Source organism: Trichosurus vulpecula, chromosome 5 (assembly GCF_011100635.1).
Source record: "Trichosurus vulpecula isolate mTriVul1 chromosome 5, mTriVul1.pri, whole genome shotgun sequence".
Taxonomy (NCBI): Eukaryota; Metazoa; Chordata; class Mammalia; order Diprotodontia; family Phalangeridae; genus Trichosurus; species Trichosurus vulpecula.
The window spans coordinates 48,803,321-48,818,774 of NC_050577.1; the positions used below are offsets into that span (position 1 = coordinate 48,803,321).

At 37.6% G+C, this 15,454-nt stretch overlaps 1 protein-coding gene across 2 annotated transcripts in view; it reads right to left on the bottom strand.

The window, feature by feature from the left end:
* Nucleotides 1-406: 406 nt before the first annotated feature.
* ANKIB1 (ankyrin repeat and IBR domain containing 1) overlaps nucleotides 407-15,454 on the bottom strand; it is a 145,135-nt gene continuing 130,087 nt past the window's right edge. The window contains exons 17-20 of one of the 2 annotated variants that reach the window (XM_036761895.1): nucleotides 14,169-14,220; nucleotides 6,546-6,639; nucleotides 4,013-4,149; nucleotides 407-3,655 (exon numbers count right to left, since the gene is read on the bottom strand). In XM_036761895.1, the coding sequence (XP_036617790.1) occupies nucleotides 2,912-3,655; nucleotides 4,013-4,149; nucleotides 6,546-6,639; nucleotides 14,169-14,220 (1,027 nt within the window). In that variant the 3' untranslated portion in view covers nucleotides 407-2,911. Of the gene's footprint in view, nucleotides 3,656-4,012; nucleotides 4,150-6,545; nucleotides 6,658-14,168; nucleotides 14,221-15,454 lie in introns of both variants that reach the window. The other variant, XM_036761893.1, reaches the window with a different exon arrangement.

The window sequence follows — 15,454 nt, forward strand, 5'->3', positions numbered from 1 at the left end:
ACAGAAATTGTTACTTGCCCTAGGAGAATGGCTTTTTAAGTGCCAATTAACATACTGATAAAAAATTTTTATTTCATATGCTAGAGACCTGCATGTGTTTACAGAGTTTGAAAATCCAACCAAAAAAAATGTCAATGATTTCTCCTGAGAGACTGATAGAATGTGGGCAGCTCAGTTACTGCAGGGTCACATCGCTTTCACAAACTGTCCCCCAGTATCATGGGGTTGGTAACTTGTTGGAAAGATTTTTTTAAAAAAAAGACTCCATAGGCCACATAGTGGAGAATAAAAAACACTACTTACTTTATAAATAGAAACAAAATTAATCCCATCATGCTGGAAGACACTTCAAATGCATGATATCAGCCTCATGAATTGGTCCAAAACGTAATGAGACAAATGGAAGTAGTTTAAGTAATAAATGTTTAATCAAAGAATTTTACATATTATTAACAGCATTCATTTGGCCAAACATCTACATGTTTGTAGAATCCTACTGTATATAAAGTGGGAATGTATCAAGTATAGACTATGAAAGTGCAAATAACAATTCAAGGTTAGAGTAATTTTTTACATTATAAAATTAACTTGTTTACAAAATAGGCTTTGCCAAACTTTTTTCTGAATCATTAATTCAATGACTGTGGTGTTTTTAAAATGTGTACCAAGAAAATACAAACTGAGTGATAGTTTTCATGCTCAGGATAGGTAGAACAGCACAGAAACAAAGGCTATACCAAACCGCCTAAAACAAATTAGACATGACTCGGGATCTGCCATGTTCTCTACCTTCACAGAGAGCCCCTCTGACCAGTAGGCTTACTGCAACTTTGCAAGACCTCTCAGTGGGATAGAGAATCTTTGCGACCTTCCAGTGAGAAATTACAACTCAAAGAAATTATTGGTACCTAATGTCAGTTTAAAATCAATCTGTAAAAATTCTTCAATGGCCTATGTCAGGTTATCTTTTTATTTTCCCAAAATAACCTTAATAGGAACATCAATATTATCACATATTATGCTGTAGACAAAATTAAATCTTTTCTCAAAAATAAATTTAAAAGAATGAACACTGATATTTTAATGAGAGAACTAGTGTTAATGTGGATTTGTCATCTCTATGTCAAAGTAATAGTCTCCATATAGTTGATGCTAGGAAATTCCTTTAAATCTGAGGAATGTTTTAATAGCTAATATAATAATCCTGCCCACAGGATCTTGGAGGAAAAGATTTCAAAAGCAGGATTTGAGTGAAACAATAATTCAAAAACTTAACTGTTACATATAGGTATTTGACAATTTATGCAGTTTTTTTTTACCCAGTCTGGTACTTGCCTGTATATATTCCGCAGTGAAAACCTGATGTCTCTAGGTCTCTGGTAATGACCTAGCAAAACATCAAATGGAGTGCTGCCTTATCTATTTTGTGTATGTTATGCTAGTTTTGATTATATGTAAGTAAAACAGCCATTCCAACAATTTACTCTAGTTGTAATTACATACTGTACCATTGTATCTTATTTACCACTAAGACCAATATTTTCTTCACAGTAAGACACTGATAACTAGTAAGTCTGATTTTTTTTTTAAAAACACTAAACAGTAATCACAGCAAATGAATATTGTGCAATTAAACAAATACATCTCAGTGTTCGCTCTTTAGGCAAACGAACTGAATGAACATTTAGTTGTTATATTTACTGTAAAGGCAAGGCCATGGGTGGTTTTATGGAGGTCATCGCAATTCATAGCATAGTTACTCCAGAACACACACTGAAATTTGAATTACTCACTTATTTAACTGGCAACTATTCACTTAGGTTAGGCAAAGGCACAGTAACATGTTGCGCAGGATGTCTTATTGACTTTTTTTCCTTAAATAATTGTGGGATTTACTATAATTCATGAAAACTCCATTCTCCCTCTATTTTATAAAATATTTACCATTAAAAGTAATTGCACCCATTAGTAAGTAGAATGCATTGTAAAATTGTGAAAACAAAGAACTATGATTGCACTTCCATTAAAGTGTCTCTTAAAATACAGCACCGCTGTTGCTAATCAACTGTATTTTAATATTAAAATAAACTGTTTTTAACAGCAGCATTAGGTTTAGTTAACTTAAGCTACAGGCTACATTTATTTAAATGCAGTCTCCATGGCAATAAAAGCCCACTGAATTTCCAAATATCACTGCTACCACTTTTACTCCAAAGAATCATGAGACCACTTTGGTGCCCTAAAGGCCACTGAACACTTGCTTGTCTCTCTGGTTAGACAGCCGGCTAGTCACAGTTTGGCACATTTGGACTGTAAATAGACATGAAAAAATCTTTGATTTATGTGAAAATAAAACTGATGACATCGTTGTGGACGCAGCGTTAAAGAGAAGCTGCGGATATTCCCAATCCACGCTGCTGGTTTAAAATCGAAAGAAAATGCAAATGCAAAAATGTTACAATAAAGCACAAAAATTAGAAAATGAAGGCTAGACATCATTAGGTTTGTCAAAAGAGAACTTCTAAAATGGAGAAAAATTATTTCTTAGGAAAAACCACCAAAAGATTCAGAGAACAAGCCTTTAATTTATACTTTCAAATTAATTTGCCAACCTATGGCTAAACAGAGCCTGCATTTTCTCGGGAATGTGGAACGCAACCTACTTGTTCCTTTTTTCTATCAGAGAAAAAGGAAAAAACGCTACCCAATGAAATGCAAAGGAAATTCCTTGAAAGGTTCAAATTGAAAAGGGAACGACCATCGGATGGAACGAACGCCAACGTATTCAATCCTGTCAGTGGTTTACAACTGAGTTGGAATCGTGTGGATAAAGTCTCTGTAGTAAGCACGACACGTAGTATACCCAATGGTAATTGCTGTCTATTTGGGTTCCCAAGGTAATGTATGGAGCTCATACCAAATGCACTTGTTCAGTCCATTCTTCTATGGTTTGATCAGTTTGACTTGAAGCATCATCTACAGGATCCATACTGTTGGTTGCTTCGCCAGCACCTGTGCCAGCTGCAGACCCTGCTTCTCTAGTTTCTTCAGAGTGATTTTCTTCTGCTTGGGACCCTCGTGCATCACTTACGACAGCATCCTCAAAAAGGCCATGTTCTGCTGGCAGCCCCTGACCAGTACTCTTCATGCCAAGTGGTCCTTCTGACTCACTTTCTGCACATGGCAGCTGGGAATCCTCACTGGTTTCTGGCATTGCAGAAGGAATCAGGGCAATAGTCTGGGGGTTCATGTCATGAAACCAAGCCATGATATTGCCAAGGAGGTTTTCGTTCAGGTTGGAGTCCTGGTTGGCTGAGTCAGGGTCACCAGATGTAGGATAGAATTCACTTCTTGCATCATCAAGAGGGTGTGGACTAAGGCCATCAGCAGAACGTGGATCACTTTCTGTGCTCAATCTCATGACACTTTCTCCAAGTTCTAACAGCTCTGAACTGCTTAAAGCAGCCCTAGGGTTATCTACATTCATAGGGATGGCATCCAGCCTTGTGGGGAGAGAAGTTCCTATTGCTCCTAATGATGCCTCATTATGTAGAAAGTCTCTAGTTTCCTCATCAATAGAGAGCCCAGACTCTTGCAAAGATAATTGTATAGCAAGCAGTATATTTGGATCATCTTCATCCAGGGAGCTCAGAGCCTTTAAAACAAAAAAATTCATTTATGTGTACACACACACACATGACTTCAACATTAACAAAAGGAAATCTCGAGAAGAAAATTAACTTTTAAAAATGTGTTTAAAATTTTATATTTATGGAAGAGAAGTCTTTTTTTTCCCCTCAAATCTCATCATAATTTTTCCTTGATCACCTTGGAAACCCGCTCCCGCCAAAACCTACAAAAACAATTGTAAAATAACTTAGGAAGAACTAGATCTTTTCTCCCAGGTCCTCAGGTCCTATAACTCTCCTCCAGACAAAAGTATGAGAATAAAGTCTAAGAACAGAGAGCAAAGTTAAGGAGAGGAAAAGCAAAGGTGAGCTGGAGGAGGTACCTGCAGTGAATCCTGGTTCTCAGAGCGACTCACAGGGGTGTAGTCATGAACCGAAGAGCTGTGCAGAACACTCAGAGAAGCTGAGCTCACCAGAGAGGCACCGTGTCTTCTGCTGCTGCTGCCGCCTTCTGGTGTATCTAGCCAAAGCAATTTGTACCAAAGATCACTGAGCCTCAGATTTAATTTACTGAGATGATCACTGAATGTTAGCACTTCAAAGGACTGAGGAAAGAATCTCCTCATCTTCCCCCCCAAACTTTCTTATCAGTGAAGAGTGCCATCATTTTTCTAGTTGTTCAGGTTTGGGATCTCAATGTTAGCCTTGATCTCTCACCCGATATAGTCAATCAGTTATCAAATCTTGTTGTCTAACTTTACAACACCTCTTACATACACCTCCTTCTCGCCAACTACATGGATAGAATTTCACCTGGACTTCTGCAAGGGCCCCCTCATTGACCTCCTTGCTTTGAGTCTCTCCCCACTCCCATCCCCCTCCACACAAGTTCAAAGGAGATGTTCTTCAGAAACAGGTCTGGTCATGTCTACAAATACCACCGACTCCCTCTCACCTCTACCATCAAAATAGAAACTCCTGTTTTCCATTTGAAGGTCTTCACAACTTGGTTGCATGCTGCGGGATTTCCAGCCTTCTTCTTCTCTTCCACACACCTTCTGAACCAGCCACACTGGCCCACTTGCTGTTTTTCACACAATACTTCATCTCCCTTTCTGATGTTTTTGCTCTGGAATGCTCTTCCTAGTCATCTCTCCTTCCTGGAATCTTTGGCTTCCTTCCTCATCCCAAATGCTACTTTTTGCACAAGGCCTTCTGTGTACTACACCCTTGCCTTTTATTTTCTTTGGCTGTATTTTCTTTTTATAAATTAAATTGTACTTTTAGCCCCAAATTCTCTCCCTCACCCACGGAGAAAGTAAGAAAAAGAAATCCCCAAATTAATGTAAAAAAAAAAAAAGAGCCTCAACCTGAACTCTGGGTCCATCAGCCTTTTATCTGGAAGTGGAGAGCATTTTTCTCACCATGAGACCTCTGAAACTGTGGTTGGTTCCACTGTATTGATGAGAGTTTTAAGGTCTTTCTGAGTTGTCTGTTTTGGTGGTATTATTATTGTTTAGATTGTTCTCCTGGTTCCATTTATCATTTCACTTTACAATAACTCATACGAGTCTTCTCAGGTTTTTAAAAAACCACATCCTCCATTTCTTACAGCACAATAGCTTTCATCATAGACAGTACATACACACAAATGGATGTCCCATAACTTGTTCAACCATTTCCCAATTGCTGAGGCTCCCATTTTCCCACCTGTGAACCTCCATATCTTGTTTGGTTATGAACTCTTCCCCTATCCAAGGCTCTGACACACAGTTTCTTCCATGCTACTGTCTGTGGTGTTACTCTGTATGTCTAAATCATGTGGAGCCTGTCTTGGTGTACCTTGTGACAGTTGGTTCACACTGAGTTCTGCCAGGTCACTTCCCACTTTTCCCTACAGTTTTTGTTGAAGAGTGAGAGAATGATGATGATGACGGTAATAATAATGATGGTTAGCATTTGTATGGTATCTACTCTGTGCCAGGCACTGTGCTGAGCATTTGACAAGCATTATCCCATTTGAGCTTCACAAGAACCCTATTAGTATCCCAAGTTTACTGGTAACTAAGGCACCAGAGGTTAAGTGACTTGTCCAAAGTCACCAAGCTATTAAGTATTTGAGGTCAGATGTGAGCTTAGATCTTCCTGACTCCAGGCCCTGACTCTATCCTTCCTGACTCTATCCACTGTTCTGCCTGGAGGACTTCTTTGGCTTGATCAAATACTAGGCTACCGTATATGTATTGTCTTCCCCTGTGAGAAGTGAGCTTTATGAGGGCAGGGAATGTTTTATTTTTGCCTTGCTATCACAGTGCTGGGCTTGACTAACTGATGCAGTCTAACAGTCTTGCTTTTCAGATGGGGAATTTGAGGCCCCAAAACGTTAGGTCCAAAGAGGAAATGACTTGTTTGGAAGAAAAAATAAACACAAAATTTATGGTATGAACAGGGTTATTTCCATAACAAACTGCAACTGTTCCTGTCTTTGAACCCTCAGTTTCCCCTGCCTGCAGTGTCTTCCTCTCCATTCCCATTCTCCTTTGCTCAAATCCCACTCATTCCTCCTCAAGGCTCTTCTCAAGCCCCTCCTGTTTAATAAAGTTCCCTGATTTTGCGATCCTAATGCCCTCCCAACTGTCCTCTTTTCCTCCCTACATTTCCACTTTATATCATGAATGCAGTCTCTTTAAGCCACAGCTCTGTTCATGTATTTCTCTTTGGTACCAAACTTTTAATGGCTCCTTAAAAGAAGAATGAAAATGAACAGTGCCATGTAGATGCTGAGTGTTTTCTATCTATTGTACTCGACATAAACAAATGATAGCTTACACCTATGGAGAGGCTTTTTCCTGTGCAGCTGACAGGCTCATCACAGCAGCTGGAGAATTTGAAAAGGAGTCTTGAAAATGAACATACCTAAAGTGCTCTCACTTGGCTCCTCAGGATCTGGAGTATTACTGAGCAGACTGTGCATGTCTCCTCGTCGCCGCTGTCGATGCCTCCTCCGATACTGAAATTCAGCATATTCCTGCATAAACCACAGGTTATAAAATACAGGGGAGCATGCAATAATTTTTGTGGAAAAGGGAGGGAGAGAAGCACACTTTTTTTCCTAGAAAAAAAAAGTGTGATTTTATATTTGTAATATAAAATCACCAGTCTTCACAAAATTGTGGGATTTTCTCATGCAAGAAAATGGAACTTAAAGTAAGATGTGCCACATAGCCTAAGATATCAAATAAAGAAAATGAAACAGCCAGCAACAAGGCCTGCAGAAACTTGAATACTTGCAAGCTCCAGTTCTGGATAGCAAGTTGCGCCAGATTCTCTGTTGATCCAAAAGGCACTGCTGCCTAACGTGGGGAAAGCTGCAACGTCCTGACAACAACTGGTTTTGGACTGGGCTTTCCAGTGGTTGACTACTAAACAGGAGAATTCATTCTGGAGGGACCACTGGTGAGTGAGTGCTTAATAAACTTGAAAGTGTGAATGTGACACAGGCAAGCAGGGCAAAGAGAACAATAGTTAACTTCATTTACTGGGTAGTTAGTTTTTGCCATTATACAGTCACAAGACTTAAGGATGGAAGCAACTATAGAGATCATTTAGTCTCACCTCTGTATTTTACAGGTGTGGAAACTGAGGCCTAGAAAAGTTAAATGACTTGCTCAAGGTCACAAGGTAGTATTTAGTGCCCAGTGCCCTTTCTGCTACACAATGGCTACACTTCATGATGATGAACTAATTATAAACTCCAGGGCTTTGCCTACACTCTAGTTCCAATAAAATGTTTTAAAAGGAAAAGGGTCATGAAGTTTAAAATATGATGTCACTTGGTGCATTAATATAAGCAGAGATGAGAACATCTACAGTGGTGAGCCCACAGAACCGGTTTTTAACAAAAGACTCAGCATCTATCCCTACTTGCCCTGGCCAGCAGATGAGGAATACAATCTACTCTGGAAGCAGGAAAGGTCCACTACCAACCAACTGCTGGCTGCCTGTTTGTCTAGGTGCTTTAGGTTTCTAAACCATGTCTAAGGGCCTAACCTGAGCCTACCATGACAAAGGAACAACAATATATGAATCTCCTTATTCCAGAGCATATGTGAGATAATAAGAGGTAATGTATAGGTTTATATATTATAAAATTCATCCAAGTAAAATCCAGAACCAGATTCATGGTAAATCAAAGGCATGCAAGGACTTTCAATAAGTGCACACACAAGAGGAAGTTTAACATAAATGAAACCAATTACATTTCACCTCCAAGTTCAAGTGTGTCTATGGCTGGTTTGAGAAAATAACTGATTCATTCCACCTTCTGCAAATGTAGTTAAACCTATTCCATCTAAACTAAAAGACACAAGTCTGATATTAGGTAAGCTGGGCCTTTGTAAATCAGAAACAAATCAATGGGGATTCTAGGAGGAGCCAGGGCAGAAGGTGGTTTTAGGGAGTGCCTGACAAGCTTTGATTCTGCTGCTGATTCACTTTGGTATTCCTGGGTTTCTACTCTGACCCGATTTCTGTGAAATCAAGCTGCAATCTGATTGCATGACATCTGGCCCATCCAGGGGCCTCCTAGCTGAGATAAAACTGTCTGTGTTCCAAAGACCACACATATTTTTTGAACATGTAAAAGGTGGGAAAAAATATTCTATGGATAGCTGGGTTTCTGACTAGGAAGAATTTTTGTTTTTTAAAAAAATATAAAGTGAAACATTAAATGAAAATTAAATTACTGTTAAAGTCTGTGCAAAGGCAAAATGGAATGGCAGACAGTGTGCTGGGCAAGTTTCAAATACATTCTTAACTTGCTGTTTTACCCTGAGCAAATCAGTTAACCTCTATGTGTTTCCGGCACCTTCTAGGACTGGAATGAAAGGGTATTCAAGGAAGGAGTTCCCACACAGGGAGGTCCCCATCAAAAGGTCTTTTAAAAAAAGCTAAGTGGTATTAACAGCAGTCATTGTAAAAAAAAAAAAATTGGCAAATTTTAAATGCATTCTGGTAGAAAACCCAAGAGGCAATCTCACACAAATCAGCAGGCCTAAGATTCAATTTATCTGACAATTTCCAATTATCCCTAAGATCTTCAAGTAAGCACACGATGTTTCTTTAATCAGGATGGTCCAGAAAATACAAACTCCAAATGTTTTGAGGCTGTTAAAGAAGCACAAAGAATTAAGGGTTTTAGGAACTAGGGTGGGGGGTGGGGAGGGTGGGACAGTGGGTAAGGTGGGTGAGGGGAGGAGAGATATAGAGCAGGGAAGTAGAGCTAATAGGCTGCTGCCAGGTTTATTATAAATTCAATTCAGTAATAAGTAATTGGCTTTGCATATAAAATACAAATCTAGTTTACTAACTGATTCCTGAGTGGTTAAATTAAATCCCTTCAATAGATATTTATAAAATATTATATAAATTTTTTTACATGTAACATTTTGAGAATTTGCGGGTTAACTGACAGGAAAGATAGGGAGAAGAGCCTGAGAGGAAGGGGAAGATCTCAAAATGAAGTTTTGACAATACAATCTCAGATGATGCCAATGAGGAAGAAAAGGGATAAAGTGCTTATGAGAATGTAGCACTTTTAATGAACTCAAGTACAAAAACGATGCAAGTAAAGGCACAAAATTGAGCGAGACCTATAAGAATAGTATTAAATGTCAAGAATGAGCGAAGGCTTCTGAGAAAAGCAAAACCAAAAGGAACCACCGGGAGCAGCCGGACAGTCAGGAAGACTGTGCTGATCCAGACTGAGGGAATGAATCTGTGCAAGCCACGTAAGCAGTCAAGCTGCCCCATCTGGGAGAGAAGAGGGAGATTCTTTACCAAGTGCTCCAATATTCTAATTATGCCAAAGACCCAGACCAAAAATAAAAGGTCTTGGTCACAAAAACAAGGAAAGGATAAAACCTCCTGCTTAGGAGGTAGATGGCATAATGTGTCCTTTTAAAAAACAATCAACACAAACATTTCCATACACAAAGAGAAGAAGAAAAGGATTGTAAATGAAACCATGAACCTATCAAGTACAGCTTGTTGTTTTCTAGGTATAAGCTGCATTTAACATGGTAGTTACAACAGTGCCCTGCTTGTCTGCAACATCTTCCATAAATTTTAAAAAAATGCTTCAATGACATTTTTGCCTTTTGTTTCTCCATTTTTTGTTTTCGCTATCATTCCCCTTTACCCTTACCCTCTTGTTCTCCCTCTAAAACCCTCCCTTGTAACAAGCATGGTTATGAGAACCAAACCTACACATGGGCTATGTGTGACCAAATTATGTACCACTAGTCCAGATGGTATAATGTTAAGAGATAACAGAAAACTGTAATTATTCAACTGATACTTTGTTTCCACTATCACGCATGTCTATCATAACTATGTGTATACCCTAAGGCTCTGTCTTTGGCTCCCTTTTTTCTCTATACCATCTTCTTCAACGAGCTCATCGGCTACTGTGCATTCAGCTACCACATCTATGTAGATGGTAGCTGAGGTCTCTGTATGAAGCCTCAGTCTTTCCCCATCCCATATCACCAACTGCCTTTTGGGCATTTTGAATGGAACAGCCTCCCCGACATGCTCAAAATCAAACTTGTCTTTACCCTCCCATTTCCCCCTTTCCCTAACTTGTCTATTTCTGTTCAGGGTCTCCTTCTAGCCTTCCAGGTATACAATGTGGGAGTCATTTACAAGTCTTCACTCTCATTCATGCTCCCAACCCTGAATCTAATTAGTTGCCAAAATTTGTTCATTCTACTTCTGAAACTCCTCTTGCATCTGTTCCCCTCTCTCTACTCACATGACCATCACCCTCCTTCAGAGGCCCTCATCACCTCTTTTCCTGGACTACTGCAGTAGTTTGCTAAGTGGTCTCCTTACCTCAAGTCTTTCCACTCTTATCTGTCTTCCTTCCACACAGTTACCACACCTAATTCTGCCCACGTTATTCCCATGTTCAAAAAGAGCCAGTGAGTCACTATCGCCTCTATTAGAAAATACTACTTGGGCATTTAAAAGCCTTCACAATGTGGCTTTAGCGCACTTTCCAGGTTATTAGTTATTAGAACTCCTGTTCATTTTACATTCTAGCCAAATACATCCTCTCCCCTTGTGCCCTCTCCCAACACTCACACACACCGCCACTGGGCTCTTCGGACATCACATTCCATGCTCTGTGTCTCTGCAAAGTGATGCACTACCACCTCATTTTTGCCTCTAAGAATCTTTAACTTAAGTACAACCTCCTGCTTGAGGTCATTCTTATTCCCCCTGCTACTAGAACCTCCTCCCATCCTGAAATTATTTTCTGTGTACTTCTATGTGTATATATGCAAATATCTCCCTCAGGTAGAATGTAAGCTCCTTGAAGGCAAGGACTTGTCTTAATCTAAGTTTTTTCGTCATAGTATTCCCAGCATTTAGCTCTTAGTATGCATGTACTTAATGCCTACTGACTGACTGACCTTCTCTATCAAGGAAAATGAGTATCATACTAAAAATGACAAAAATAGGAAACACTGAAACACAAAATAGGTCAAAAGATATAAAGAAAGCAAACTACTTGTTTCGAATGGATTTTAATTTCTTGGCCTGGATGAATCACACCAAAAGTTACTGAGAAAACTCATGGTTACAATCAATGAATCCCTCTAAATAATTTTGCAGGAATCTTGGAGAAGGGAGAAAGTGCCGAAGCATTTAAGAAAGTTAAATGTTATTTCAATTTGCAAAATGGGGAGTGAGTTCTTGCAAACAGAAGATGGGTGATCTTGATGTCCATGTTCAGGAAAATCCTAGAATGGATTATTAAATAGATGTCTCATGAGTAATAAGGAAAGCAGTGACTACTAGGCACTATTAAGGGTTCATTATGAACAAGTCATGATGGAGCAACATAATTTCTGTTATTGACAGAATGACAGATCTATTGATCAGAAGAAAGCTGTAGAAAAAAATATAGCAGGAATTCTGTCAAGCATATGATAAAATCTCTGAAGATAATTTTGGAGACAAAGAAAGGGGAAGGGAAGGGAAAAGGGAGGGAATAAGAATTTATGCAGCACCTTCTATGTGCCAGGCACTGTGTTTAATGAGTTTTACAGATGTTATCTCTTTTGATTCTCATGATAACACTATGAGATAGATACTATTATTCCCCTTTTTCAATTGAAGAACCTAAGGCAAACAGGTTAAGGTACCAAGCTGATAAGTGTCATAGGAGTGGGACGGAGGAAGGAAGAAAGAGAGGAGACAACACTTGACAACAATGACTTAACTGACGAAGAAACAGAAAAATTCTTCTTCATGTTTCCAACAGACAGAGCAAGGGCCAATGGGCAAAAGTTGTAGTGAAGCAGATTTTGGATCAATCTAACAAATTACTTCCTAACAATTATAATGGGCTGCTTTTCAAGGTAGTAAATTTCCTATTACTGGTATTATTCAAGAAGCTTCATGAATATTTGCTAGGGGTCTCATAAAGGGGTTAATGGATCACATAGGGAGTTGCACTTTCTATGAGTCTGTCTCGTCAGTGATAAAGTTAGGATATGAAACTTTTGTGTCAGAGCTTTTGCCATATCCCACTGTAAGGGAATTTCTTAGATATGCAATAAAATTTTCTATGAGGCTGATATTTCAAAGTGACAAAGACATTTTGAAAATAGTATAAACCAAATAATTCTGGCAAAAACGCTAAACTATCATTTTCAAAAAATATATAGGTAGAAAAAATATATTTCTAAAATTTTTTCTGTGGGAAATATAACTGTAGAGAGGTTAGTGATTCCTTCTATACAGAAACAAAGTTCGATATGTCTGTCATCTTGACATGAATTATCAAAATGTCCAAGTAAAAGATTTTAGCATTCCTGAAGTAACTAACAATTCCTTAGGTGGGTAGTTCCAGGTCTACAGGTGTTATAAAATTCTGAGCATTTTGGAAAGATTTTTCTTGCTTGCCTTGAAATATATAAGTTTCCCATATTTATACTGACCTTAAACTCATTGCTTTTTTTTTTTGAAAGCTGGAGAATTGTTTTTCATTCTGGGTAGAATTTTTTATCACAATGACACGGATGCTGTACTTGGTATTCTATCACAGAAAATACCACTGAAAAGTACAGGATTGGGTAAAAATAAAGTTTGTCTAATGCATTTTGTAGGAAAAATACAATTATGATACTTTTTTTTATTGACTTAAGAAAAATTCTTCCTTATATTTCCATGCACACAAATCACACACACACACACACACACACACACACACACACACACACACACACACAACACACACACAGAGGATATGCCACCACATTTTAAAATGTCATTTGCTAAGGGGATTGCAAGTATCCTCAGCAGCTAAGCAGGGTCAGAGACCTGATTTAAATGAGCCATAGTCTTTCCTTGGAAAATGATCAATTCCATTATCTATTATTTGAGTACAGTATAGAGATTAACATGTCTTTTTCCTACATTTCCATCTCCTTGAAAATTTACCTCTGTTCTAATTTTCTTTACTGCTTGTGACAACATATTTTGGGATTTTAAAGATTATTAATTTTAAAGCATAGGTTGTAGTTACTAAAGAATTAAATGAAAGGTTGAAGTTCACAGGCATGCTTTTTGATTGATATACTATGACATTAAGAATCATCAAATGGTTTCCTGCCTATAAGGACAAAATTAAAGTAGTACATAAGTGGGCAGAGAATTGCTATGTACATATAAAGTCATATTCCAAAGTGACAGTGGCTATTTAAATCTCAGAAAAGCAAAACATTAGTTAAGGTTTTCACTCTATCCACTAATTGTTCAGGCTACTATTTAATATTTCAGAAATTTTTTAAAAAAATGCTACATTAATTCAATGTCTTAAAATCTCCTTAATAATCAAGAATAAAAAAAAAATATAAGGATAGAGTGGAAGTCTTAAAAGAAGCTAATAGTAATTAAGACAAAGCACCATTTCATATTTTTGAAGCATCAAAAGTTCTTATTTGAAATTATCTCCTCATATTTGAATTAGTCATTGCTTTTTTGTTCAACATTTATACGAGACCAAAATATTAAGGATTCTAAATTAGTCTTTGATCCACTTTAATAGAAAAAATTAATTATCAATTCCTTTTCAGGTTATTACAATAGTTATTAAGAAAAAAACACACAAAAAAGCTTATTTATTTATGATCCCTAAAGATTTAGGCTGAATCAATACTTTAACTAAAAGTACATTGTTAATAAAAGCATTCACACTACAATTTAAAAGACATAACATGTTATTTTTGAGTTTTTATTAAGCAGTATCTAAAAAGCAATTTAATATGATAAAATGTCAACGTCTTAATGTAATTCTTGCCAGGAATAGCTAAATTTAATTCTGCCCACATATCTATATCATAAAATAAATAGAAGGCATCTCTCACAGTAGTTAATATTTGTATGATTTGGAAAGATGTAAACGTAATTTGCATAAAATGCACAAAAGAAAATACAATTTTAAAAACGGTACACAAAAACAATTACCTCAGGCGATGCAAATCCTAAATATTCCCAATCCCACGTTCCACCAGCAAAGCTACAAAGAAATTAGACATACTGTTTGATATACTAATAGAACCATACAATGAAAATTATTAGTCTCTTGCCCTTATAACAAATGGGGAACTCAATCTTTTTATATTCTTCTGCTTGAATTCTGTTTTATCAATAAAACCACTGAACTATAGAATTTAATAAACTAATTTCAAAATTTTCAATCCAAGTTAATTCCATAAGCATCTATTACATGCAAGGCATTTTACAAAACTGTTACACGTTTTAGTTTAAGTGTCTCTTGTGGAATAAAAACCACAATTTAAAGATGGGTATCAAACATAAGGAAGCAGCCAGATGGCTCAGTGGATATAGTGCTGGGCCTCAAGGGAAGATCTGAGTTCTAAAACTGCCTTAGATACCTACTAGCTACATGTGACCATAGGCAAGTTACTAGGGGGCAACGAGGTGGCTCAGTGGATAGACAACTGGGCCTGGAGTCAGAAAGATGTGAATTAAAATCCAGCTTTAGACACTTACTAGCTATATGATGCTGGACAAGTCACTTAACTTCTATTTGTCTTAATCCACTGGAAAAGGAAATAGCAAACCAGTGGGGTATCTTTGACCAAAAAAACCCTATGGACAGTATGGTCCATGGGGTCATGAAGAGTTGGATACAACTGAATGACTGGACAACATCATCAAATCTAAGCACTGCCCATTATGTACTCAAAGCAAAGTAGAATTTATGTTTTATTTATGTGAAGATACAGCATGCATAAATCAAATATTAGTCATGTTTGGAATATGGAGAATAAAAATAAAATCATATCATAGTAAAATGTTTTCTCATTTACTTTATTTGCATTTTATGTCAAAGGACTGCTCTTTCCTGGATGTTAGGATTTCTTCAAACACAATCTCACTAATTTATACTCATTCAAAATACTCATTTCTCTCTCTCTCTCTCCACAAACAGAGATATAAACTTTGTATAATAAAAATGACTGACTGAAAAGTGAGTAAAGACTACCAAAATCTTTTGTTTTTGTTTAGTTGTTTCTGTCATATCTGACTTTCTGTGACCTCATTTGGGGTTTTCTTGGAAAAGATACTGGAGTGGTTTGCCATTTCCTTCTCCAGCTCATTTTATAGATGAGAAAACTGAGGCAAACAGGGTTAAGTGACTTGCCCAGGGCCACAGAGCTAGTAAGTGAGGCCGGATCTGAATTCAAGGAGATGAGTCTTCCTAATTCCAGGCCCAGTATTCTATC